At 39.4% G+C, this 27,636-nt stretch overlaps 1 protein-coding gene across 1 annotated transcript in view; it reads left to right on the top strand.

The window, feature by feature from the left end:
• Nucleotides 1-14,821, top strand: part of LOC124876299 (transcription factor COE1-like) — a 127,945-nt gene extending 113,124 nt beyond the window's left edge. Inside the window, exons 12-17 of the mRNA XM_047378951.1 lie at nt 4,243-4,308; nt 4,390-4,552; nt 4,905-5,087; nt 6,101-6,298; nt 9,214-9,282; nt 12,743-14,821. Of these exons, the coding sequence (XP_047234907.1) occupies nt 4,243-4,308; nt 4,390-4,552; nt 4,905-5,087; nt 6,101-6,298; nt 9,214-9,281 (678 nt within the window). The 3' untranslated portion in view covers nt 9,282; nt 12,743-14,821. The remainder of the gene's footprint in view (nt 1-4,242; nt 4,309-4,389; nt 4,553-4,904; nt 5,088-6,100; nt 6,299-9,213; nt 9,283-12,742) is intronic.
• Nucleotides 14,822-27,636: the final 12,815 nt, after the last annotated feature.

Raw genomic sequence — 27,636 nt, forward strand, 5'->3', positions numbered from 1 at the left:
ATTTCAGCAAGGCAGGAATCAAACTATTTCTTTCTCTAAAGCTGCCTCAGCACAATGCAGTTGGAAGTATCTTCATCTGCACTAGGGAGCAAAATTAGGAGATATAAATTAGAGGGAACTAAATTCTAAATGTGGAGGAAAAATAAATATTTCCCTCTAAACAATGAAGAGATTAATTAGCTGTTGGAGTTTTTCTCTTTAAATAAAGACAAAAAATAAAAAAGTCAAAGTTCAATGCATTAGGCAGTAAAAGATTTGAATGATGCAGCTGCACCAAAATGTAGACCTGATAATGATGATGTTACCAGAAGATCATTTTTCCTTCCCGTTTATCATTGACAGGCCTTACCGGAACCACTTCAACGCTCCGGATCGGGTTTCTCTGTGTGTATATGTATGTGTGTTTGTGAGTGGTTCAGCTCGCCAGCCCTAATAATGAGAGGTTAACAGAGAGGCAGCAAGAACATAATAATCTCTAAAAGATTGTATTTAGCTCAGTTGACAGGCACAGTAGAACCGCTGACTGGGTGTGCGACCTTTCATATCCTCACACACACACTGATGGAGAGGCAATATGTTCCACCGCCTCAAACTCACAGCAGAGCGCACACATGGCGAACCGTAAGCATGTGTGAGAGTGTGTCACATCGTCCAGGTTAACTCTGCAAAGTGCAGAGTAATTTTCTCTCTGTCACTTCATGCTGTGAAAACGACAACACATTAACTGTTAAACAAGACACCTTAGACCTCGGGGTGGTCCCTTGGAGGGGAGGAGAGAACAGAAATAATATAGGTACCACAGGTAAAGAGAACAGCAGAATGTTTAGTTTGTGGAGAGGATAGGAAAGGCAATTCTCAATGTTTGAGCAGAGTGGGAGATTAAAAGGTTGCTAAAAAATGTAAGCAGTAAATCATAACATTTACTGCTGTTATGATTTGGGGTTGTTTGGTTTTTGGTTTCTGGTTTTTTCTTATGTTTTTCACAGTTAAGGTTTTGACTTGTTCTTTTGTTATTATTCTTCTTAGATTTTGAATCATGCTTCTGTTATTTTCCTGGTCATGCTTTAGTTTTGTCGTCTTGTTCATGTTTTGTCAAGTTTGGTTTTGTTTGTATATTAGAGTCTCTGTTTTTGCCGGAACCACGTTTTGTTCTGTCTGTCAATTAAGTTTATTCGGTTCACCTGTCCAAGTTAATCTGTCTCCTTGCTCCACCTGGTTTTCACTCCATATATTCACTCCTGTTCAGTTGTTCATCGCGGAAACATCTCTCATGCTCATGTCTTGTTCTCATGCTCATGTCTAGTTCTCATGCTCATGTCTTGTTCTCATTCTCATGTCTTGTTCTCATGCTCATGTCTTGTTCTCATGCTCATGTCTTGTTCGCAAACCAAGTCTTGTTTTTTTTTATCATGCCATGCCTGTCTTGCCTGCCCGTTTGTTTTGTTCCTGCATCCTGCTGAGTTTGAGTTTTTGTAATTAAACCTTTCTTTTCACTTACCATCACGATGCCTGCTCGTCTGCATTCTGGGGTCCAATATCTCACAAACCGTAACAGAATGTTTCCGCCAACCATGGACCTCTTTACCTTCCTATCTCGGGAGGCGGAGAAGTTGTTGCGCCGTTCTGCTGGGCTGTCAGTGCCACAGTCGGCTTATTATGGATCAAGGTTGGCGATTCCATGTCCGGGGACAGGTCCCCTTTGTCTCTGTTCTCCGCCTGCTCCCCTGGCTGCACATTTTGGTCCGGCGGTGAAGCCCTCACCCTCCTCCCGCCGCAAGAAACGCCGGCGTGGAGCACCTTCCTGTGGTTCGGCTGGTGAGGAGGTGGTTTCCCAGCCAGCCTACGAGAGGATTGCGGCAAGTAAGCCCGCATCTTCGCCTGCCACAGCACTGTCTGCCAGGCTCGCTGCACCTCCGCCCATGCCGTCTGCGCTCGCTCCAGCTCAGTGTTCTGAGGCAACACCTGTCGAGCTGGAGCTGCGCTTGAGGTTCTATGGACGCCATATAAAGAGCTTAAGGAAGACCAGTCTCCTGTATTCCTCTCCTGAGCTGATGGAGAGGATAAGGCAGATTGAGATGGATTATGAAACGGCAGTAAGGTTGTTTTACTGCCGTCCTCCTTCACCCACACCAAGCCACATGAGTGCTGCTGCAGAGCAGCCCACGTCAGGTCTCCAGAGCGCTGCTGCAGAGCAGCCCACGTCAGGTCTCCAGAGTGCTACTGCTGCAGAGCAGCCCACATCAGGTCTCCAGAGCGCTGCTGCAGAGCAGCCCACGTCAGGTCTCCAGAGTGCTACTGCTGCAGAGCAGCCCACGTCAGGTCTCCAGAGCGCTGCTGCAGAGCAGCCCACGTCAGGTCTCCAGAGTGCTACTGCTGCAGAGCAGCCCACGTCAGGTCTCCAGAGCGCTGAGGCAGAGCAGCCCACGTCAGGTCTCCAGAGTGCTACTGCTGCAGAGCAGCCCACGTCAGGTCTCCAGAGCGCTGCTGCAGAGCAGGCCCACGTCAGGTCTCCAGAGTGCCCTTGCTGCAGAGCAGCCCACGTCCGGTCTCCAGAGCACTGCTGCAGAGCAGCCCACGTCAGGTCTCCAGAGCGCTGCTGCAGAGCAGCCCACGTCAGGTCTCCAGAGCGCTGCTGCAGAGCAGCCTGACTCCAGGCCAGACACACCACAGCCTGACACACCACAGCCTGACATGACGCCTGACCCTAAGTCAGCCTCTGCTCACATCACTGAGGGTCCGGCCGACGCCTCAGCGCCTGCGCACGCCACTGAGGGTCCGGCCGACGCCTCAGCTCCTGCTCACGTCACTGAGGTTCTCTGCGACGCCTCAGCTCCTGCTCAAGTCACTGAGGGTCCGGCCGATGCCTCAGCTCCTGCTCACGTCACTGAGGGTCTCGGCGACGCCTCAGCCTCTGCTCACGTCACTGAGGGTCTCGGCGACGCCTTAGCCTCTGCTCACGCCACTGAGGGTCTCGGCGATGCCTCAGCCTCTGCTCACGCCACTGAGGGTCTCGGCGACGCCTCAGCTTCAGCCTTGGAGGGTTCGTCAGGCTCTGCTTCTTCCTCTGAGGGTTCACCAGGCTCCACGCCTCTGGGGTTCCACAGAGTTTTTGGGGGGGCCTCTACTCTCCTCTGTCGGCCTCCTGACCTACCTGCAGGTTCCCGTCGCAGGCTGCCACGGCTTCGCCACCGACCGCCCGGAACTCTGTGGTGCAGGTCTGGTCGCCCGCCGGAACTCTGTGCCTGCTGGGGACGACCCCCTGGTCGCCCGCCGAAACTCTGTGCCTGCTGGGGACGACCTCCTGGTCGCCTGCCTGAACTCTGTTTTTTTTGTTTCTGGCCCTCCTGCCAAGGCCCCCTCCGGCCACCCTGTGTGGGTTGTTTTTTCTTTCTGGTTCACCTGTCCAAGTTAATCTGTCTCCTTGCTCCACCTGGTTTTCACTCCATATATTCACTCCTGTTCAGTTGTTCATTGTGGAAACATCTCTCATTCTCATGTCTTGTTCTCATTCTCATGTCTAGTTCTCATGCTCATGTCTTGTTCTCAAACCAAGTCTTGTCTTTTTGATCATGCCATGCCTGTCTTGCCTGCCCGTTTGTCTTGTTCCTGCCTCCTGCTGAGTGTGAGTTTTTGTAATTAAACCTTTTTTTTCACTTACCATCACGATGCCTGCTCGTCTGCATTCTGGGGTCCAATATCTCACTAACCGTAACAGTATCATCGATTGGTTCACAGTTCTTTTATCTTTACTTATGAATGGTAAAAAAGAGAAATGAGAACAGGATAATAAATATACTAATAAATAATAAACTAAATAATAAATAAATACTCAAATCCTGCTTTTGAAGAAATTAGTAAAAAAGAAAGAGGATTGTATGATCAAATTGCATTTTACTGGACCTCCAAGGGCTTATTTAGATTTGCAGATTAGCTTGCAAAGATTTTTTTGCAGACTACATGGACTTTATTTTTGATTTTAAATACCTGTTACTTTAGGATGTCAGTAAAATGCCTAAAAGCACTCAAGTTGACAGGCGATAATATTCCTTTTAAAAGGAGGGATGTGCAATTTGTTTATCGTGAAAAGGTGGTGAAAAAATGGAAGCTGGTTTATTGGTTTGGTTTGAGAGGGAGAGGAATAGGAATAGGAAAAATAAATGGCAGATGACTTAAACAAAATTGAACAAAAAAGCTAACAATTATAATTAAAATATTTTAACATTTTCTTTCCGTTTTTCTCAGGAGGTTATTCTGAAAAGAGCAGCAGACCTGGTGGAAGCCCTCTATGGATTGCCTCATAACAACCAGGTACATACATTTAACACATACAGCTGTCCAAATAGAAACAGGAAGAAGTCTAAAACTGCATTTTTTTTCCTCTTCCTGCAGGAGATCATCCTGAAACGAGCAGCGGACATAGCGGAAGCTCTCTACAGCGTTCCGCGAACACACACCCAGCTCTCCGGCTCAACGCACACAGGCATGATGGGAGTGAACTCCTTCACTGGGCAGTTGTCCGTCAACGTCTCAGAACCGTCACAAGCCAATCAGGGTAGACGTTTACACTTTCTATATTGCACAAACTAATAATTTTCATCAAATATACAATTACTAAATAGGGGGAATTGCATAGTCAATGCCTTGACTATCAGCCAGGCTTTCTTAGATAGACTACTTTTTACCAACTGAGATATATATAATTAACTGATTTTAAATGTTCTGTACTATGATTAGGATCAAATTGCACTGGATCTGAATCTGGCTGTTTAATTCAATTTCCCAATATTAATCTCTGCACCCAGGAAGCTATAAAGAGCAACAAGCTTTGTATTATCAATGACCTGTCTTTGCGTCTCTTTGTTTAATTGCCCTTACACTGTTTCTCGTTGTAATATTTTCTGCAGGGTTTGTGCGCAGCAGCAGTAGTGTGTCGCCTCACGGTTATGTGCCGAGTTCCACACCTCAGCAGACCAGCTACACCTCAGTCAGCAGCACCATGAATGGCTACGCTAACAACGGTGGCATGACCAACCTCGGAGGCTCGCCCACTTTCCTCAATGGATCTGCAGCCAACTCGCCTTATGCTAGTTAGTGCACACATGCATGGTTAACATAGCACATATGGTACCTGGGCATTCAGATTCAAAAAACTGGGTTGTGAAGACATGTCCCAACACAACAAGTAAAAGACAGAGGTTCCCAATGTGGCTCAATGCTACAGATTCTTCAAAACAATCACAAACGTATAGCTCAGAGCTCCATTTAGTCCTTCACTCCCTGCCTTTATCCGACAGCCAAGCATCCTCTCTTTATGTTGATTGATTTTATTATATTCCTACTCAATAGACTCAAAGATCAAGGAGAGAACAATTCAACAAATAGAAAGTAATGCAATGAATGGAATAACAAAGGTGTTTCATCGTTATGGAAGAATTTGTATTTACCAATGGAAGAGATTGGTGATTGTCATTTAGATCAGCTTTATTAAGACCATAACAAGGGAGTAAAGTTTTACAGCATCAGACATGTGTTCAGGAGCCCTGCCAAACTGTTCTGACTCTCTTATAACAGCTTAAAGGTAATTCCCATGAAATGTGCCTTTAATGGTTTAATGGGTATATAATTGTGATAAGAAGCAGCTGAGTTAACAGGTTTACCTATATGAGATCTTTGTATTTTTTAAACCTTTTCTCACTGATGATGATAACGGTTGATAAAGATTTAACATTGCATTAGAAAGGTGTAACTGGATACATCTGTAAGGCTAACTGTAAAAAACTCAGACTGACAGACGTGTTGGGAAGATTAAACCCAAGTGTTGTGATGAAACACGTCGTTTCTAAAGAGTAAAAATTGACAAGCTGTTTCAAAGGCCTTAATGAGGCTCTTTGGAGGATGTTTGACAACGTTAGGGAAACATTCAGGGAAAAATCATATTAATGCAATGTTTTATCTCTTAAGTCATCTGTAAAAAAAAAACATTTCTATTTTAAAAACAAAACAAACTGTGGTTGTTATTTAGTAACATTCAAAATCTTTCTCTATTTCTTATTTTTTCTCTCTCCATTCTTTGCCCTTTTTGTTCCTCCTTTCCTCCCAGTTGTTCCATCGAGTCCCACCATGGCCTCCTCCACCTCTCTACCCTCCAACTGTTCTTCTTCTTCCGGAGTCTTCTCCTTCTCCCCGGCCAACATGGTGTCAGCGGCCGTTAAACAGAAGTCCGCCTTTGCACCAGTGGTGAGGCCATCATCCTCTCCTCCTCCTTCCTGCACTAGTGCCAACGGCAACGGACTTCAAGGTAAATACCTAAGTTGGTATATTGGAGGTGGAGTCTTGTGTGGAGCATTCTGATTTCAGATTGAAAACGATTTTGCACAAAAACATGTTTTCTTAACAATTATATGACATTTCCTTCTGTGATAATTCCTTCTGGGATAATGAACTATTCAGAGGCGTAAAATAGATTATGTAATCTGATTTATCGTCCATTGTGACCCATGTCCAGGAATCATATACAGCTGCAGATATCCCTGTTGCTTGGCATCATTTTCTACTACACTTTTTCCTTCCACTAAACTTTCCAATTATATGCTTTACTGTTCTTTTTAGGAAGGATTTTTTGGGGCTTAAACTCTTTATGGAGGAGTTTCTGCAGGGCAATTTAAATATCCTGCACCAACATTGGGTTTAATAGGTGAAGAAGCTACTATAATATTCTGATATAACACCACTTAAAATGTGTAAGGCAAAAATATTTGTTTCTAAAGATATATCTGACGCATGCTGACTAGCAGTTTGTTGAATTGCTTTTTTTTATATGACTCATTGATAATTTGACTCATAACATGTCTCAGTGCAGTACCAGTTAATTGCTTTTGGACAAAACTTACTGAAAACACATGCAGATTCATAAACTTTGTCTTTTGCTGCAAACATCATAAAATCTAATGACTTCACCTAGTTTCAACTGAGCTCTGGGGTTTTCCCCACACTCAGACCTGTCTTGTCAGTTCACATGACACAGAAAGACAATTGGCTTCAGCAGAAAGTTTCTCTTGTTGACTATGAAGGTCACTGTCAAATGTGAAAATATCTTAAATTGTTTGGATAAAAAAACAAAATCATTAGATCAACAAAGTATTATAGACCTCCTGTAATACTGATTTCTGTTTTACATGAAGAAAATAGGGTGTGATTGTTAAAATTGGTTTTCCAAACATTGCAGCACAGCTTAATGGGATTGCAGCTTACATAGAATCACAGGCGGTAAAACAAAAACAGGTGTTGAGAGTTTAGCCAGAAAAGCCAATACGATCATTTAAAAATGCTTCAATCCGGACCTTGTACCCATTCTTGAGATTCTTGGGAGCATCACTAGACATTATTTGTTGTTCATTGTTTTCTTTTATTGTCATTTTATAGCAAACATGTCAGGGTCTCTCACCTTCATTTAATGCTGTTTTCAATTTATGCTTGAAGTGAACATTTTCAAGTTAGCTCTCTAAACTGTCTCTCTCTATGAAATTATCACAACCATTGATGGTTTCTCAACAACTCTGGGGCCTTTTCAAGCCAGATAAACTTGTGAAATTGCTTATTTAGCACGAGTTTATTATGTTTTCATTGCTAACTCTGGCCCTGGCCTGAAAAATTGCGACTGGACCAGAGGAAAGAACAAGTTTTCTTTTTTTTTTTATAAGGACGTAGTGGCAGGCCTATGTGGGCGCCTTGTTTAAAACTCAGGAGGTTAGTCTAGTTTTTTATCTGTCACATTTAAAGCAACCAACACCTGGAATCAACAATAATAAATTATTGAGTTAACATCAGGATAATACATGACTCTTTTCTTTCATATGTTTTAGTAGGTTATTTTGATATCACAGACTTTAAGTAGGTCAATGCACGACATAGAGATGGACTCATAGTTGATTATTTTCCACTGAATCACTAAACACCATTTCTCACTCCTTAAACTCTGTCGAGCTTTTTATCTCCAGGTATTTTAGGCCAGTCTTGCTCTAAAACTCCTGTTTTCCAGCCCTGCTGGTTAGGATGAGTGTTCAGCTGATTAGGATTGTGAAGAATTCACAAGCACAGCCTGTTGTTTTTAATACAATGTTAATGAATTAAGGTGAGGACACTAGGGCATCTGTTTGCATGGCTGTTGGAATAAATGACATAGTTTCAGTAGGTAAACTGTCTCCAGGTACTAAGATCCTTGATAAAACCATAGAATAAAACAGGGGGGGGATCAAGGATTACCTGGATGAGATGTTCATAATAATGTGGCTCTTGGTTTATAGGCTGTTGAAAAGTAAACCACTTCTTTCACTGAACCAGTTATGAACTGGTTCTAGCATCAGCACTGGTTAGACACTCGAGCCACTTTGGTAGAAAAGCCCTATCTGAGAACAGAATTCAGTAGGAGAATTTTTATCATAAAAGATTGAGAAATCTGCTGAAACTGTTTATTTGCACTTCTATTTGCCTTCCGATTTTATTAAATAATTCACTAACACGGTATTAAAGGAACTGTTAGTAAACATATTAGTACAGTGTTTCAGTTCAAAAGATAAAGAGAAATACACTGGTATTGGTGCAAAACATTATTCACACGAGTGTTTCCAATGTTCTGTGATTGCTCTTTTTTAAATTTGAAATCTTTGGACGGCTCTTTTCCCACAGAGCTCACACAGTACATGTGCTTCGAAGGCCCAATAAATCACCACCCACCTTGGTCATGGGATTTTTCTGACAATGATATTATAGCATCATCTGGCATCCATATTTGTTTCCCAGGCCATTTTTTTCAGACTGTCAGCTGAGATTGGTTTTTGGCATGTACAGATTGTATCCAGATTATTAAATCTGAACAGCAGAAGGTTCCTCGTTGTATTGGTCATAATGTAACAAACATAGACAACAGCTAAATAAGACGGGCAGCAATGCTTAGCAGTATCAGTGATGCCACAATCACAGATGTTAGGGTTAGGTCATCTTCTGGCTCTCTGGATGAGTCTTCTGTACTTTTTGTGCGTATTTGAAAACACTTTTCTTTGAGAGTCTATTGTATAAGTTATTTCATATACATTTTCTTTTTATGCCTAGAGACTGACTGCATTATGATGTGTTTCACTATCTTACTTCATCTTGGTATTTCTCTGACCCGTTTATCCTTCTCTTCTTTCTTCCGTCTCTACCATTTTCCACCAGATCAAACATTTGTGGACTCTAGCAAGTACTCAACAGCCGGCTCTCTACAAGGCCTGGCCTTCACCTGAAGTATGTTCCTCAGCTCTTCTGTTACCTGTCTTACCTTAATGCAACGGCAGCTTTTCACTAACTCACTGAGTTTTCACTCTTGTTTCTTGTTTCATACCTCTAAACATGTCAACATGTTGTAAATGCATTTTATTGAGATTTTATTAAATAGACTAACACAAAGTAACTTATAGGTGTGAAGCGGAAAGGAAAGGACACCTGGCTTTCAAAATTTTATAAATTAAAAACCTGAGAAGTGAGGTGTGCATTTGCATTTAGAGCTATTTAGTCTGATACCCCTAAATAAAATGTATTCCAACGAAAACAGTGATTTTTAGATCCAATTTGAACAATCAGCATCATTAAGACAAAGGAACACACAAGACAGTCAGAGATACAATTGTGAAGACTTTTAAAGCAGGGTTAGGTTATAACACAATATTCCAAATGTTGAACAAATCACAGAGCCCTGTTCAATTTAACATCTAAGAATAGATTATTGAACAAGTTCAAACATAAGACACGAATGCTCCCCTAAACTGACAAATCCAGCAAGGAGAGCATTAAACACCCAACAGGCTCATTGTAACTCTAGAGGAGCAGCAGAGATCCACAGCTGACTACTATTCATTAACTCCAGTTTTCTAGCCTTTATGAAAGAGTGGCCAGAAGAAAGACAATGTTAAAAGTAAGCCATGAGAAGTCTTGTTTGCAGTTTGCTACAAACCATGTAGGGGGCACAGCAAAGATGTGGCATGTTTGGTCAGATGGGACAAAAGGCGAAACAGAGGTTCGCCTTTCAATTGGACAACAACCCTAAACATATTGCCAGAGCATTCTCGGATGTACTGACCCAAATTTAATACCCCAAGAGAGTTGCTGATGCATCCACAGCAAATGGAGCTTGTGCAAAGTATTGACTTGCGGGGTCTGAAAACAAACACACATCACAATTTTCTCATTTTTATTTGTAAATAATATTGACAACCAAGTATCATTTTCCTTCTACATCACAGTTTTTCACACTGCTTTTAATTGGTCTATCACATAAAATTACAGATGCACTGATATGAACATTTGAGCTTGTGTTGATATCCAATCTTAATATTGCTGTTATAGCTAATGACCGATATTTATTGATATAATATACAGTATATTAAATATTTCCCTACCCTTTCAACACCATTAAAAAAAAAACAGACAGACACACCACTGACATTGCTTGCCATTTAAACAACCTGCAATCCTGCATCACTGTTGCTGTCACATACCCAAACAAATACCACTTGGCAAACCCCCTCCCCTTCCCGAAACACATAAACAAACAGCAACAGGTTGAAAATAAATATTGGTTATCAATATGGCCCAGTTTTACTTATTGGAACAATATGTTAAAAAAAATAATAAAATCAGATACACGTTTATGCTGATATATTGTGTATCCCCACAAAAAATCTTATTAAACTACTATGTAATTTGTGGGGTGTGAATAATTTTGCATGCCACTGCACTTATATTGTGTATCTAATAATTTCTTCCATTCTTATTCTCTTACACATCAAACCATCTGCCTTAAAACTCCTCCCTCCCCTCTCACTGGCTGGGAAGAGAGGCAGGAAGTTGGTTATTTACAAAGACAGAAACAGACATTTGGCACAGGGAATTTATTTCTCAACATCGCTGACTTTGTTTAGCTGTGTGTGTGAAGCGAGCATCTGTGGGGGTGTGGGAATCTCAAAGCAAAGCCTCAAAGCATATCTGAAAAAAAAAAGAAAAATACAACCCACTTACGCCAACACACACACGCACTTCTTTCTCTGTCACACTCTGGGTGATCTCAAACATTCAGCTCACAGAGGAGCGATCCACAATGACAGCTGTTCGACAGTCTCCACAGTTTGTGTTGTCAGTGTACCTGCCTCACTTAATGAGTGCAAGATTAACTCGACACTTTATCAAGACATTAAGTTGAGTTTTGCCCTACTGGTCTTGGAGCTGGTGTTGTTAGGTGTTTCTAATTGAACATAAATATTTTAGGAGGTAAAATATTGACATAAGGTAACTGTTATGTGTTTAGCAAATGATGACATCTGGCATTTAAGATGGAGACACCATGTTGAATGTCAGGTGTCATAGATCAAGGAAATATTTATTTCCTCATTTTAGGAAATCACACTTACAGCTTGGCTGATGAACATGATTTTGATTCAAAAACAACCAATAGATTGTCCTTTAGGTTTAGCGAAGTTGAGTAGGAATTTGTTTTTCCTTCTGTGATTGCTGACTTCTGAACAAACTTCACTGTTTTGGTTTAATTTAATTTATCTGGGCCACTTGACAGTTTTTTTGATCTTTTTGAATTTTACTTTTGCACAGCTTGGCAAATTGCATACAATTTTGGCCAGGTGGTGTATTTTGGGGGAATTTTTGTTTCTCATACTTTTTCTTTCACATTTACTGATAATATACTGTATATATTATATATTTCCCTACCCTGTAGACTCCATGATTGACCTTGTAAACTAAACAGACCAATTAATGTTCCTTTGGCATTTCATCCAATTCAAAATACTTTTTTTGAATACACCAACACTGAACTTGACTTCTCTTTCTAATTTTTGTTTTCAATCCCTTGTTTTGAAATCTTCAAAATTTCTTGGTCAAAATCATCTTTTATGGACTGTAAATCTACAAATTGGAATATAGAGGATGGAAAAAAAAAACTTTTTGGACAACATTTTATGACTGTGTAAAAAAAACTAAATATTGGCATGAAACAGGCAGGTGTTTCAATTTCATAAAATTTGCGAATGTTAGTTGTGAATGGTAAAGAATGAGGTTAATAATGGAATTCAAATGAAGAAATTGAATAAAATATGTTGATACATAATATTTATAAGGCAACCTTTTCTGTGTCCAAGGGACACAGGTGGAGCACAGAGTGAAGGTAACCCATGACATATTTTTGTTTTTTAGTTAGGTCTCATAATGACTAATGCACACATTCGAAGCAAACATGACTGTGTGTCATTTTGGGCTGAGGTCTGTTCTCTCACATCAACACTCGTCCCCTGGCTTCAAGGACACATGCAATGATGCAGTATGTCACGGAGACATTCAAACAAGCAGTTAAATAGGGACAACTGCACATGATTAAATGTGTATCTGTGTGAAGAGCAGTACTCATAATATTTGATGCACCCGTTGTTGATTTTGCTGATTTATTTTCCATTGATGTTGTTTAAATGACACTTCAGTCAGACAGCTGCACAGATGGGAAAACATAGTGGTGTAAACTAGGAAATGGAAACTTTTCTATGCTGATGAAAATTGTCGGCTGTCTTTTAAAAGATTGTTTCTGTTTTTTTCCTCCCCCACACCCTTCGCTTTCTTTCTGTCTTTCTTTCTTTCTTTCTTTCTTTCTTTCTTTCTTTCTTTCTTTCTTTCTTTCTTTCTTCCTTCCTTTCACTCCACCTTGCAGCAATCCCAGGAATGATCGTCCCGCCCATGTAAAGGTGTGAGCATGTGGTTTTGTGTGTATGTGTGTGTTTGTTGGTATATATGAGTCAAGCACACTCTCGCTGATGCTGCTGGAGGATTTGCTCCAAGATGGACTCCGGTTGAGGATGGAGGCATCCATCCAGATGTGAAGGAACAAAACCAACTCAGGCCATTTCTAACAAGAAAAAACACAAGGAGAACAGAACAGTTTGTAGAAATGTTTGTACAATGTATTGGTTTTATAGGAGAATGGCCACATCTAAGATTATGACTCTCCATGATCACAGGAAGAGTGTTATTATGGACAGAATCCACTTCCTCTCTTCAGAGATTGATTTTTCTTTTTTTGTGCTACATGTGATGACCTTCTTTTCAATGTAACCTACATGAGCAGTTTTCTATTTATGGAGTTTTGTCTTCAATGAAGGAATATAATGTGAAGAGGACCTGATGATGATGAAAAGGCAAGACAGTGATGAAGAGGGCTTCACACAGGGCCTGATACAGCCAACACAGACAAGCCAAACCTTCACAGACACACCTTCACTTGTGTTTTTTGCCAAATCCACCCCTTCATCACTTCCCCAGCTTCATTGTTTTAGCTGAAGTACTCACATTCTTCTGCTAAGGTTTCAGTCACTCAGAAAAATCTAAACGTTTACTTTAAGCTTGCTTCTCATGCATCTGCTCTGCGGTTCTCATGTTACATAATCTGAAACAAGTTCAAGAGAAAATTGGTATAAACTGACAATTAAAACACCACAAATGAATTTATCTCCTCAGGGGTGATCATGATTTGCCAACAGCAACTCTGTTTGATCCAACCCAATTTCGGTTTTAAAGTCAGACACAGTCATCTTTGTGAGAAGGAAAACACGTCTTAAAGGACTGCTGCCATTTTTATTTAAGTGTTTTGTGTGAATTAGATTCTTACTTTTTTTTTTTAATGTGGTTTGGTTTTGCTGTGTTGTAAGATCTTTATGCGGGATGAAACGGCCAATAGTGCTCCCTTTGATGCTTGACCTTTGACCTGGTTTAATTGGCAGAAGGAGAAAAATCAGCCAATGGTGTGTCTTACCTTACATTCTGCACTGCAAAAAATGTCAAGCAGAAAATCTGCCTTTCACATTTGAAAAACCTTTTTTAAATACCTGCTTCCGAACTGAGCAGATAAAAAAATCCTTAGAAACAGCATCTGTGATTTTAAAAGGTTGTGTAAAAACATTTCCATTTGAAGATATCTATATGATTTATCTCCTTGCATTAGTCAATCCCACCATGATGGTGCCATAAATTTAGTGAAGAAAATTAAGGTGTAAGTAATAATATTCAGAAGCAAGAGAGCTGAATTAAGAATCACTGCGCAACTCGCTTTCATTTCTTATACTGAAGACTCTCTATTTCTGTTTGTCAAAGATATTGTGACACTTTTTCTTATCTTGTCATGTTTGCTGGCGTATCTAAAGATGCATTTACTATAATAATTATACTCTTCATTTACATTGTGCTACTTAGTAGGGACAGTGAAGCTAGCTTTTGCAGAGATGTCACTGTCACACTTCTTTTCATTCTTATTGATCACCTGACCATCTAGGGATGAACCGTCAATGCTGTAAAAGCAGTCTGTTAGGGCCCCTTGGGGTCAAAAAAATTGATTGAAGCTTAAGCATTTTTCATCGGTGCAAATAGAGCCTCTGCATGTTGTGGTGAGAGATTAATACAGATTACCATCAGGTCATTGCAGCATCATTTGAGTAGATCTTAGTTTATAGCAGTGGCACATTTTATGTTAATGTGTTGCCTTTGCATTGTAATACTTGTACCACAGAGTTTTCAATTAAAGAAAATCTAAAATCTTTGCCAGCCTGGATTAGTTTGAGATCACATTTCATATGCTACAGATTAAGATGAAGTTGAGCACAAAGTTGTTTATACGCCTGGCAGATTTTGATTTTATTCAACCAAGAAATTTCTGATAGCTCAAAAGATGGAAAGCTAATAAAATAATGTACAAAAAGTGTTCATTTCTCAAAAACAATAAATAAGTTCTCTGTTTCAATTACATTTTATTAATTGTTGCATGTAGAAAATTATTTATAGCCTTCGAATAATTCAATCATTCATTCATTAATCTTCTATACCGCTTATTCCATAGTGGGTCACGGGAGAGCTGGTGCCTATCTCCACCAGTCTTCGGGCGAGAGGCAGGGAACACCCTGGACAGGTCACCAATCCATCACAAGGCAACACAGAGACATACTGGACAAACAACCATGAACACACTCAGTTACACCTAAGGGCAATTTAGAGAGACCAATTAACCTAACAGTCATGTTTTTGGTCTGTGGGAGGAAGCAGGAGTACCCGGTGAGAACCCACGCATGCACAGGGAGAACAGGCAAACTCCATTTAAACACTCTTCGAAAAATGTATGAAAAATCTTTTTAATATTTCAGCAATCAAACCTTTTAACTGCTGGCCAGCAGATCCACCTAATGCAGCTTTAACTCCCTATCAAGTTCAAGCCAGGTGTCTGACTGTGTCATTCCAGAGTGTTACTATTAGTTCCAGTCAAAAGAAACAAGTGGGTCAATTTAAAGATTAGTTTAAACCTAAATCTGCCAGGGGTATGAATAGTTTTAGGCCTACCTGTACATAGAAATGTGATGCTGGAATGTTCCTTAAAGCAGAGACTTTAAAAGTAATCAAAGAACAAAGCAGATACGCAATAGTTTTATAGGAGCCAAACAAGAATTAAAATACAGAATTAAAATGCAGCAATTTATTTATTAACAACCGACCTTTTCTTGAGCTTGGCCTGTTATCAAAACTGAAATCTTGTGTCTCATCATAAAATCTGACGTTTTACACCAGCGAGATCATATGCTTATCAGTTTCTATTTTACTTTTGATGATTTGTTAACTTTCCTCGTCCTTCTACACGTTTAAGAAGCACTTACTTTTACTGTTTATGTCTTAGAAAAAAGGAAGACATTTTTTGCAGCGCAGGAAACTTTATTAGTGACATGTCTTAAAAAAATCCACAGTAGCTTTTTAAAAATAAAATAACTGTACAACAATAAATGTACAACCCAGTAGTATGTGCTGCTAAACGGTCTTAACTGAGCTATGTTATTTTGCCAAATCCTTTTCTGAGCTATATCTGATCAAGCAGTCTTATCAGTGCATTTGCTGTGTTGGATGGTTTCACTCGTCACTGATTGACAGAAATAATGAGGCTACTGTTTTGATATGTTTGTCAGGGTTAGTTTTAACATGTTTTTATTCAAACCTGCAGCATCCAATGCACACAGTCTGTTTGTAGTATATTTTTTATCAGGCTAATGATTTTGCCATCAATAAATACTCTTTAAAAGTCAGTAAATTATTACTTGGACATAAATCTCTACAACTTACAACTTGTATGTACCTTTAATGTTTTGTAACTTGCAAAATATGAATTATTTGCAATAAAAGTGTTCTCAGACTAAAAGCACCCTCTCTCCTATGTTGAAGGGATCAGAGAACATGGGGAGATTAATATTTTAAAGGTTTGAGTAAACCTGCTATGGTTTCGGAAAAAAATGATTTAAACCACGAGCAACCTGTCTTATTTTGTGAATCGTATTTACTTGTTTATTTGTTTTTTTCTAATATTGTCTGTTTGGTAAAAGCCATATTTCCACTGCTAATTTCAATCAAGCTAAAATAAAATTTTGTATTTTTTTTTTATTATGAAGACATTAGGAAATTTTTGAAGTTATCATCTTATTGTATTGTTTTTGTTCTGTTTAGCATAATTTGGTTGTGTTATTTAGATGTAGAGTTTTTGAATATGTTATAATTCTGTTTGTCTTTTATGTTGCAGAGTTTAATTAGGATCAGAATTTGTTAATGAAGGCCTGAAAAAAATGAAGGAAAAATTCTTCTCTTTCTTTTCCCCTGATATTCAGGCTTTTATGAACCTTATCATTTCGCCTTACTGTTCTTGTAAGACTTTTTTTTTCCCTTTCCTTGACTTTCTCTTGAAAAGAAATGAGCCACCTATTTATTGAATCTCAATTATGGGCCTACAGACCACTCTTCTGGTTGCATTTAAATGTGTGAGTGACAGTGTGGGTATGTGAATGTATGAGAGCGTACAGATTTTTTTCTTTCTGAAAGACGAAAATGTGGCGCTTAAAAGCAGAAGAACCCTTTTCTGTTGTGTCCTACATTTATAAATACATGTAAAGGGTTTTGCCTAAACAAGTAAGATCCAGAGCACTTGTTAGACAACAGCAACATGATTTATCCGTGCTTGTCTACATTCAGGCTTATGTTTGTGAGCCTAAAGGTTATCAGAAGTACCGGAGCGGAGAGGAATAGTAAAGAGGAAACTACTGTAAAGATGAAGTTGATTTTGTAATATTTTGAACTTTGGAGTGTAAAATAACTTTTTGACTTTCACTATATTTAATTAAAGTTCTTTCATCTCTGCAAAACAGTTTTTGTTCACGTTGCACAAATCACCACACAAGTCAGAACATAAAATAACTTTATTTAGTCCCATGCAAAAATCGTGAAAATAAAATGTTTGCCTGTGGCCATTGTTTTTCCATGTTTTTAAAAATATATATATTGCAGTGGTTTGTTAAAAACTATGAGACTGGTAAAACAAAATAAAGGAAATTTTTTCTGATTTACAGACACAGAAACTTTAACTTGCCTTCCTGTGGAGGATCTGTTAGTGTGGGATGAAAAAGATGATGAAGACCAGAGTCTCAGAGTGTCTGAGGGGAACCGACACAACCTCAGCCACTGTCAAACAAACATGTTAAAAAATTATTTTGTAGTGGGAGCTGATCATCAACCAAACTGCAAACCCGTGTTGCCAACAGCTAATGAATAACAATGCCAGGACGTAGCATCAGCTTCCAGCTGAATTTTATTTCTTGAAAATGTTTTAACAATACAACATTATAAATATAAACACAAAATAAATGTGGGCATAATACAAACCATCAACGAACTAATGCCAAAGTGATAAAAAACGAGAGACTCAGATATTTAAGACGAAAATACAAAATAATGAAGGGCCTTCTTAAAATAAACTAAACAACTCTCATATTGAGCATAAAGCTAAAGAGACTTTTCTTAACAAAATGTTCAAGTAGAATACATTTATTTTTCATAAATTCTAAATGCATTATGTTATTGTCTGTTAACGCACTAAAAAACTCACGACTTCAAATAAACGTTCTAAACTCTAAACATGAGTATTAAAAAAATTAAAATTACAGAATTACATAAGTAATAAACTATTGTGTTACTGAGCAGCAAAGTGATTTTTTTGTTCTAAGCTGTATGTGAAACAATGATGAGAAAAAAAAACACTCCGGGTTCAGAAATATATGTTCCAGTTCAGTTTCTAAGCCCTGTCTAAGCAATGACAGCATAAAAATGACTGGACCTGAGGGTTGCACTGTCGCACGGCTGGCAGCATTGTTGCTTTGCAACAAAAAGGATCTGGATTTGAATCCCAGCCTAGGGTCTTTCTGCATGAAGTTTGCATGTTCTCTCAGTGCATGTGTGAGTTCTCTCTGGGTTCTCCGGCTTCCTCCCACAGTCCAAAAACATGACCAGTTAGCTTAAACAGTCTCTGTAAGTTGCCCTTAGGTATGAGTTTGTGTGTGTACATGGTTGTTAGTCCTGTGTGTCCCTGTGATGGACCGGTGACCTGTTCAGGGTATACCCCACCTCTTGCACAATGTCCGCTGAAGCTCCCAGCTCCCCCATGACCCTGCACAGAAAGCGGGTATAGACAATGGACTGATGGATAATTGATTGGATCTAAATTCAAGCAGTGAAGTTTTACTTTAAACCTTACTAATCTTCAAAATATTTCACAACAGGCTTTTTCTATGTTCAGTTAAATGTTACGAGAGGAAAGAAAATGTATTTGTTCATTTTTTGAAGGCTCAAACAATACTTTAGTTGATTTCGTAACCCACAGCAATGCATACTGGAGGGCATGTGATGGATGAGGGAATGTTCATTTCAATCACTGAAGACTTGACTTGGACTTGAAAAAAATTACTTGTTCACATCTCTGATTAATTGTAAAACACTGAACATTGCCTGGATTTTGCCATTTTTGCATTTTTAAATCTACAGTAAGAATGAAGCACAGTGTAGGATGACAAAGCCAGAAAGATTACTTATGCAATATAATAAACTATTTATTTTTAATGTTTAACTTCATTTCTATAAAACCACGCTGCTGCAGAGGTCCTCCAAGGTCAGAGACATCTTGTAAAGCTAACAGAGAGACAAGGGGACTGATTTATTGTTTCTCTTTTAAATTCCTTTTGTTCATCTTTTTTTTGGTCACTTTTTCTGTCTGACCCCAGCTTAGATTTTTAGCAACGGCATCAATACTGCCAACAATGTGGTTATACAAACTCCATGTGCTGTGAGAATGTGTACGGAGGCTTATAAACAATACAAACACTGCAATGAAACCCATTTCTGCAAGGAGACAGACGGGCTCTTTCTGCAGTCTGCCATCAGTAAGACTCCAGGCTGTAAATATCGTACGGGGGAAAGGGTGTGAGCTGCTACAGTCATATTCCTGGCCTAAAGGCCTACTCAGGGTGGAACCACAGATGTCCTATTGATACCAATTAGATTCAGTCTCCAAACACACACCCCAGCATTTAGAGGAGGATCATATATCTATGTTTTCATCTTCAAGAGCAATGTGAGCTGATTAGTAATTACTTGTGACCTTTTTTAATTAAATCTAAAATTCTGTTTGCTAAGTGTTTGTTCATTGCATTTCACCAAATATATTCTGTTGTGCACATGTCTGTATGATACCAAGTCTGAAAAAACAGTTCTAAAGACATCCATTAGCTAATGGATCTTTCCTCCTTTTATCCCCCTCATCCTCTGTCCAGCACTACATCCCACTGCCGGAGCACTTAACAACATCAGCAAGAAGTATACACACACCCTGCCTAACCTCTTCCGCTCTCCTCTGTTTTTATATCCCTTTCAGCTGAATTCAAAACCTTTAAAGATGCAATTCAAACTGACAATAAAGCTTTTGGTTGAGTTTTGGTTCTGGTCACAGGGCAGTTTATTTAATTTAATTGAACAGGGTTTATTGCTTTTTTTTGGTATAATTAACAAAGATTTGAATTTTAATAATTTCTTTTGTGTATCCACTTATTAACAACCTGGCATACATAACACAGCTATACAGGCAAACACAGCTTAAGGGGCTACAGAGTACAAAACCCATACATGAGTAAAGACAGGATGCATATAATAAAGAAATTAATAGCAGCTTATCATACCTAACCAGAGGAGGAAAAAAAAACGTTGTTGATAATAAAAGTGTTTAAAAACGTTTTTTTAACCACGTGGTCCTGGGGACATCTCACTTGAAACGGAAGACTATTTCGGTGGGGCTGCAACTGAGAAGACGCCACCCCCTTTGTTCATTAGTCCAGTCTTTAACCAGCGACTCTGGGGCCAGAAGTGGCTCTTTGGACCTTCTAGTAAAGCTCTCTGTGGTGGAAAATGAAACAATCAGTGTTTTTAAATATAAATATATTAACAAATGCAGGTTTGATCTGTTTTTCAGGGTTTTTTTAGTGAAATAATTGCATTGACTTTCCACAACAGAATGACACTAAAAGTACCAGTTATATATTTTTAGATCTATTTATTGTAATTAGGTTGGAAACCAAGCAGGTGTATAAAATCAAGTACCTAGGCATGCAGACTGTTTGTACAAACATCTCTAAAAGAATGGGTTGCTCTCAGGAGCTCAGTCAATTCCAGAGCAGTACTGTGATAGGATGCCACCTGTGCAACAAGGTCAGTCATAAAATTTCCTCACTCCTAAATATCCCACCAACAACAGTCTATGATCTCACAAATTTGCTTAAAATAGTCCCATGAACAAGCTTCTAAACCATGTAGACAGCCTTCCCAGAAGAGTTGAAGCCGTGGACCAACGTAATACTGAACCCTATGGATTAAGAATGGGATGTTACTTAAGTTTCTATGTGAATTAAGGCAGGTGAGTAAATACTTTTGGCAATATACGTAGTGTATGTTTTGGATAATGTTTATGTTGGATAGTTCTAGGGTTCTTCTCCATCATATCATCGCAAAAATTAATTGGAACTGTTTGATCCTAATAAAGGACTGCATGGAAAACTGGTTTGAATTTGACCAATTTGCTTTTTTTGCACAGCATACTGACATAACTTTTTAAATGTTAAATCTCTTGTCATTTAAGTGAGGAGTGTGTGACTTAAATGACACAAACGCTGAGAATGACATGAGCTTGAATGAACAACTTACAATTACAATTAGAGATATCTTCCCGCTGGGATCCGACTGGTGGTGGAGTGGAGGCCTGAGGAGGTAGGTGGTGGAGATGGGGAGGAGGAGGGTCACAGCTCAGCTTGCAGACCGAGGAAGTTTGTGAGTGAAGATCTTTAAAGCGGAGCCTTGGACGGTGATTGGCTGAAGAGGAAATGCAGACTCGATGCTGATTGGCTGGAGCGGGGACGCATGGTGGAGTCATTGAACGGAGCAGAGGAGGGGGGTGAGTCTTCCAGAGTGAATTTTTGTCGAAACTCCTTAATAAATATTATTTTCTTAAATATTCACATATTTTACTAGACTCTTTCCAGTTAAATTTGGGCTCTTGTGTGCAGAGAAGTTTATGAACAGTCTTTGGGTCATTAAGAGTGGCATCTATGAAGGAAAGAAGCATCAAGTTACTGAGATCAGAGGAAAGGTCCATTAGAAAAAGAAGAAAAAAAATAATAATTCAGAGAAGAGAAAGTGGGAAACATGTAAAAGTAAGGATAAACAGAACTGTATCTGGACTGAAAGGAAGAGCAGCTGATGAATAACAGCCAAATAAGACCATTAAAGGTTCAGCTTGTGAATTTGAAAGAGATGCTTAAGTTAAGTACTGGGGATGACACCATTTACTAATGCCACTCCAAAACCACTTGTGACACACGATTTCACACATAGTGAAACACAATTACACACAATCACTCATACTCACTTAAGTGGAGGATTCAAAATTGAGCTGGGACTTGTTTCAAATACTCCAAACAATTATCTTTCGCTCCTTCACCCAGTAATCCATTCACCATGAATATATTCTCCTCAGCCTCTCCAGCTTATCCTCTTCTTCTTCTCTCAGTTCTCCTCTGGAGTCCTAGTTTCACCTCTCATCTTAGGTCAAGATTAGTAAAAATGCTTCTTTCCTTGAAATAACTGAATTGCAATCACATTGTGGCCACAACTAACTGCCAGTGGCACAAACAGTAGCTGGCTCCAAATGAATTCATTTATCTCTGTAATTTTAAGAAAGGTAAGACATTTTAAAGGCTAAGTGAAGCAAATAGAGAGATCTGTTGTAGAATATTATTTTGCAACATGTTAAAATCCTGAGACTGAGTGGATCTTGCAAGGTACTCAGGACCCTTGAAGTTTTTCACATTTAGTTACATTCCAACACAAACTTAAATGTATTGTTTTTCTTTTTTTGCAAATGAAAATCTGAAAAGTGTGGCATGCAGTTGTATTTGTCAAACCAGGGGCAAAAGTTCTTAATCTATGGATGTAAAATAGTCTCATTAGAATCAGACATTTTTTAGACATATTGTACTTAAAATTTGCCAGCAAAAATTTCACCCGCAAGAATTCGCCTAACAAAATTCAAATGCAGAAATTCGCCTAAAAAAATATAACTGTAGGAATTGGTCTCTTGAGCACCTCCTTTCTGGCTTTACATCTTCCGCTGGCATCTCCCTAAAAGGAGAGGAAATCACCACTATTAATGGATGGGCAAAGGGAAAAGGACTGGTTCCTCTCCTTGTTTCCTGCTGCTGTTCTCCTGTACCACCTTTGCTGTTCCAGTTGTTTTTGTTGTTGCTGTTGTCTTGTTGGTCTCCCAAACAATCTTTTCCCTAGAAGGGAGAGGTCCCTCCCTTTTCTGTTTCATTTTCTCTCTAAAATGTCTTTCCTAGCCAGCACTTGTTGGTTTTTGACTGTCTGCTGACTCCCCATTGGTTACTAAAGTCACCAGGTGTTCCTCAGTCATAGACAGGCTGAAGTAAAAAAGGAAAGACTTGCATTTTAAATAAAAAAAATAGATAAAACACAAACATGCAGCAAATACACATTTCCACCCTGTGGTGGTTCTACAAAGTATTGTAGAACCACCCTTTGCTGCAATTTCTGCTGCAAATATATTGGGGAGACTGAAATGTTTGCAGATTCTTCTTTGTAAAAAAGCTCAAGCTCAGTCAGGGTCAATTAGTAGCAATGATCTTGTCACAAATTCCCAAATGCATGCTGGTCTGGACATTGACTGGACCATTCTAGCACTTAAATATGCTTTGATCTATACCAGTCCTGTTGGAAGGTGAACTTCCACATCGGTCTAAAGTCTCAGCAGCATCCCTGTCGTTACTGAAGAAAAGCTACAACATGATGCTGCCACCACCTTGTTTTGCTGTGAGGATGATGTGTTGAGTGTGTTGTGTGGTATTAGTTTTCTGCCACAAATAGCGTTTAACATGTAGGTACAAAAAGTCAGCTTTGCTCTCATCTGACCAGAGCACATTCTGTTGCATGTTTGGTGTGTCCCCTACATGGCTTGGGGGTACCTTATTGCTTGCTTCTGGCTTTCATTTCTTTATGTCAGTATTTCATAAAGGCCAGGTTGAGGAGTGTTTGAGTTGTAGATGAAGTTGCTGTATCAGCAGATTCACCCATAGTTTTCTGTAGCTCCTCCAAAACTACCATGGATCTCTTGACCGAGTCACTGTGATTTCTCTCCTTGCCAAGCCAGTTAGTTTCGCTGGGCCACTTTATCCCTAACTTGTCCCCTGTGTTCCTTGGTCTTCATGATGCTGTTTGTTCACAAATGTTCTCTAAAAAACCTGTGAGATCTCCGCAGAATAATCTAAACTGAGATTAAATTAAATACAAGTGGACTCTATTTACTAATTACTAATAATAGTGACTTCTGAAGGCAGCTCGTGGCGCTGGCTTTCATTTAAATATATAAGAGAAACGGGGGCTGAATACACATGCAAGCCACACTTTCTAGATTTTTATATGTGAATGACTTTTGAAACCATGCATTATTTTCCTTCTATTTCAAAATAAGCCACTCCTTTGTGTGGCTCTCTCCCATGAAACTCTGATAACATACATTTAAATTTGTGATGGACAAAATGGGAAAAACCTCAATGGTTATAAATACAAGAAAGCCTTCAGCAGTCATACTTTTTCCTCTTTTTTATAGTAAAACACTCTCCTTGCATCTCTTCCATAGCTTTAGAAAGCGCACACCATAGTCCAATGCACCTTGTGTCATTCCTCCACAGCTTCTTTTGTCTACATATGGCTTGAGTTCAGGACAGCAGATGACACTATGCAGGCTTGTTTCCCATACACATGAGTTTCAGGCTATAGTGAATCATCATTATATCATTGATTGTCTTTTCTTTGTCATCTTTGGTTAGTGAAATCCACTGAATACCAGAAAATCTAGAAAATATGAAATTGTGTAGGTGTTTTTACAAGTCAGATCCTTTTTCTTACATAATTCAAGAGTTTAATTTGGAAATGTAACGTCACTGCTTTTAATCAAATGATCTCATCACCCATTGCAAAGAAGCTGGGGAGGAGTGACTAATTATGTCATAGATTTAAGAAGATGTTTATTATATCATCACTTACCATCAGGAGTATCACAGTTAAAGCACTTGGTGGTCCACATGCAGCTTGGCCAGACAAAGGTTACTCATTAAAATCAATGTAAAAAAAATCAAACATTGCAGTCTTTTATAAATGTATGCTTCCGTTAAGCCACTGCTCAGTCATTCCATTAATGTTCAGCTATGCTTATCCTGAACCACAAACCTTCATGTAAACAGTGACATCTGTGTGACGCTTTCCATATGCTCGCTCAGCGTACAGGTTCAGCTCTTTGTGCCCTACAGTCACAACTGGGACCACATGTCAAACATATTTGTGTTAATGCGCATTTGTTATGCAGAGTAGAGTTGAAGGGTGTCCTCATTCTCTGGATGAGGACACAAGTTTATTTTGCCACCACCCACAGTAAGGAGGATGTTAATGGAGGTAAAAAATAAATAAATAAAAAAACTACAACAGACAGGCACTTCCCAGGATCACCAAGTTTTCAGATCAATTTCTGTTATATCATCACAAATTTAAACATGTGGAGTTTCAGTTAAACTCTACTGAGAGTTTAACTTTGTGTTTTGGCCAAAAATGAGACTGAAACTGAGCTTTTCAGCAATAAACACTCCAGTGAGCTTGGTGTGAAACAAAGGATGAATATGTGAGGAAGCACCTCATGCCCACTGTTAAGTATGGTGGAGGATTTCTGATGTTATGTGCCTGTTTCTCTTCCAAAGGATTCAGAAAAAAGCTGCTCTTTGAAATCTTATGTACTCTTTAATGTACCAGGACACTCAAATAAAGATCTCTGACAAACTTCTAGAAATGAGTTATCACTCGGTCTTTTAGCAGGATAGCAATAAAAAGATATGCCAAATTAATGCACTATTGATTCACTTGACACAAAATCAACATTCTTCCATGGTCAACTAGTCTCCAGATCCAAATCCTATAGAAATCCTCTAGATTGAGCTGAAAAGAAAAGAGGACCTGGGTCTCTGGAGATCTGGTTTTACAAAGTATTAACAACTGTGGTGAAATAATTGTGGCACTGGTAATTTTGTTTTTAAATAAACAAATATTTCTGTGAATTGTTTCCCTCTCTGAATAAATATTTTTTTCTAAATGTCACAGTTTGAGCTTCTGCTTGTATAATAGAAGATTAATTAATTTTAACGCTTTTAACACATCCATCATCTGTCATAGGTGTAGAGGGAGCTGTCACTGGGCGCAGTTCTGCCCCCAGACTTTGTCCAGGTGACTGCATTACTCCATGGAGTGCCAGTTCAACATTTAAGATAAAAAATGTGATTCTTTTTTCTTAATCTACCATTTTTGTCCCAATACTGAGGAGCAGTATAACACCTACATTCTATACCAACTGTGAAAAATTCATAACAACAAGAGCTTTAGTAACTGCAAACTAACCAAAAACAAAATTTAGGTCTGGTAACTTTTAAAAAACTAAATTTACTTCCCTGTTGTTTCAGTTAGTTTGGGAAAAGTATAAAAAGCCAAATTTCTGGCAGAAAAAAAGGCATAGTGTAACTTTAACCTCTCAGTGCAGAGCTCACTCCTCCGTGAAACTATTTGAGAGGTGGTGTTGAACCTGAGCCAGTTTAATAATGCCGCAGCTCGGTCAAAATAAGCAGTGTGGGTGTTTGCGCAGCTTGTGTACAACTTAACTCCAGATATTAGCCAACTTGTGAATGTTTGACCATTCAGAGCGCGTAGAGTACAAACACATCCCCAGTGTTTTTACGGTTTCTCAACATCCCCTGTGAAGCCCTGTTGAGGTCTCTGCTGCCAGCTGAGTGCTCATGCAGGAGGTCTGCAGCCTCTACTGACCCCTGCAGCGACCACTGGGAGGATGTTTCAGAGAGCTGCTGTTCGAGTGTGTAACATCAAGCTCTGAGCAAGGTTAAATCTCCTGTTGCTCAGCTGCTGCTGTAAACAGACCAGACCACTGGGGAACTGAGAGATAGCCAAGGTTCATCAGGTGTCCTGCACATTCTCTAAGCAGGGCTGCAGCCTCTATTTAATGCAGCTTGATTTTTGACTCCAGAAGCAGATATTCTTTCATTTTCTTCAGCATTAAAAATAAATCATATTGTAAATAAGCACGGTTAAAATCCAATCATCTTGTTTAAACCAACATAGACATGCCTGAACTCAGAAAACTCACTTGACATGCTGACATGACAGCTTCATCTAACTGCAATCAGGACCACCTAAACCAGCTTTGCTCAGAAAACGCAGCTTGTTCATCTAATACCGTACAGCGATTAATGTATAGCACACACATATGCACTACCACACTTTCACACAGTCCTGTCCAACTGGGTTGTTTTCTAAGGGGTGTTTATGCAGAAGAAGTTGGATCCTGAAACTCGCTGCATACCTTACATTTATGAAAGTTGGAAGCACTGCTGAGTCCTGATATGATTACACCAAGAACCAAGCAGGAAAATGCTCTGACATTCTCATATGGAAGTCATTACCTACATCGCTTTCTTTGTCTATTTATCTTTAAAACTCTTTCTCATCCTCTGACTTTATCCTCTTTTGTTTTCTTTTAGTTTGATTTTATTTGGTTTCCTGCATGCCGTTTGTGTTTAGGTCGCTTGAATTTGAACTAGTGTGTGCAGTATATGTTTCTTGCAGGTGCACACGAACTATGAATGAGTTTGCACAGCCACACACATTTGCAGTGAAATGTTTTGATTAACAGTGAGTTACCATGAGTTTTCTTTCTGGATCAGATGCAGAGTTAGACATTAAAAACCCATAATTCATTTCTAACAGTCATCCAGATTGCATGTGTGAGAGTGGCTTTAGCACAGGACCCCTCCAGCCATACATCTGCTCTCACGTGACATCAGAAGAGAGGAGAAGGATGACTGAAGGAGACCAGGACAGCAAAGTGGGCTCTCACACCCCTGTATGCTGCGATGACATAATCATTTCTGGCCAGAAACTGTTCGTGAACTGCATCACGCACACACACACACACACGCACAAACACACACACACACACACACACACACACACACACACACATGCATTCACCCACTCTGAAACTGAGATCCACCCTGGCTGATTGCAGACTGCTTTCCAAACATTGCATCAAAT

Source organism: Girardinichthys multiradiatus, chromosome 11, assembly GCF_021462225.1.
Source record: "Girardinichthys multiradiatus isolate DD_20200921_A chromosome 11, DD_fGirMul_XY1, whole genome shotgun sequence".
Classification (NCBI taxonomy): domain Eukaryota; kingdom Metazoa; phylum Chordata; class Actinopteri; order Cyprinodontiformes; family Goodeidae; genus Girardinichthys; species Girardinichthys multiradiatus.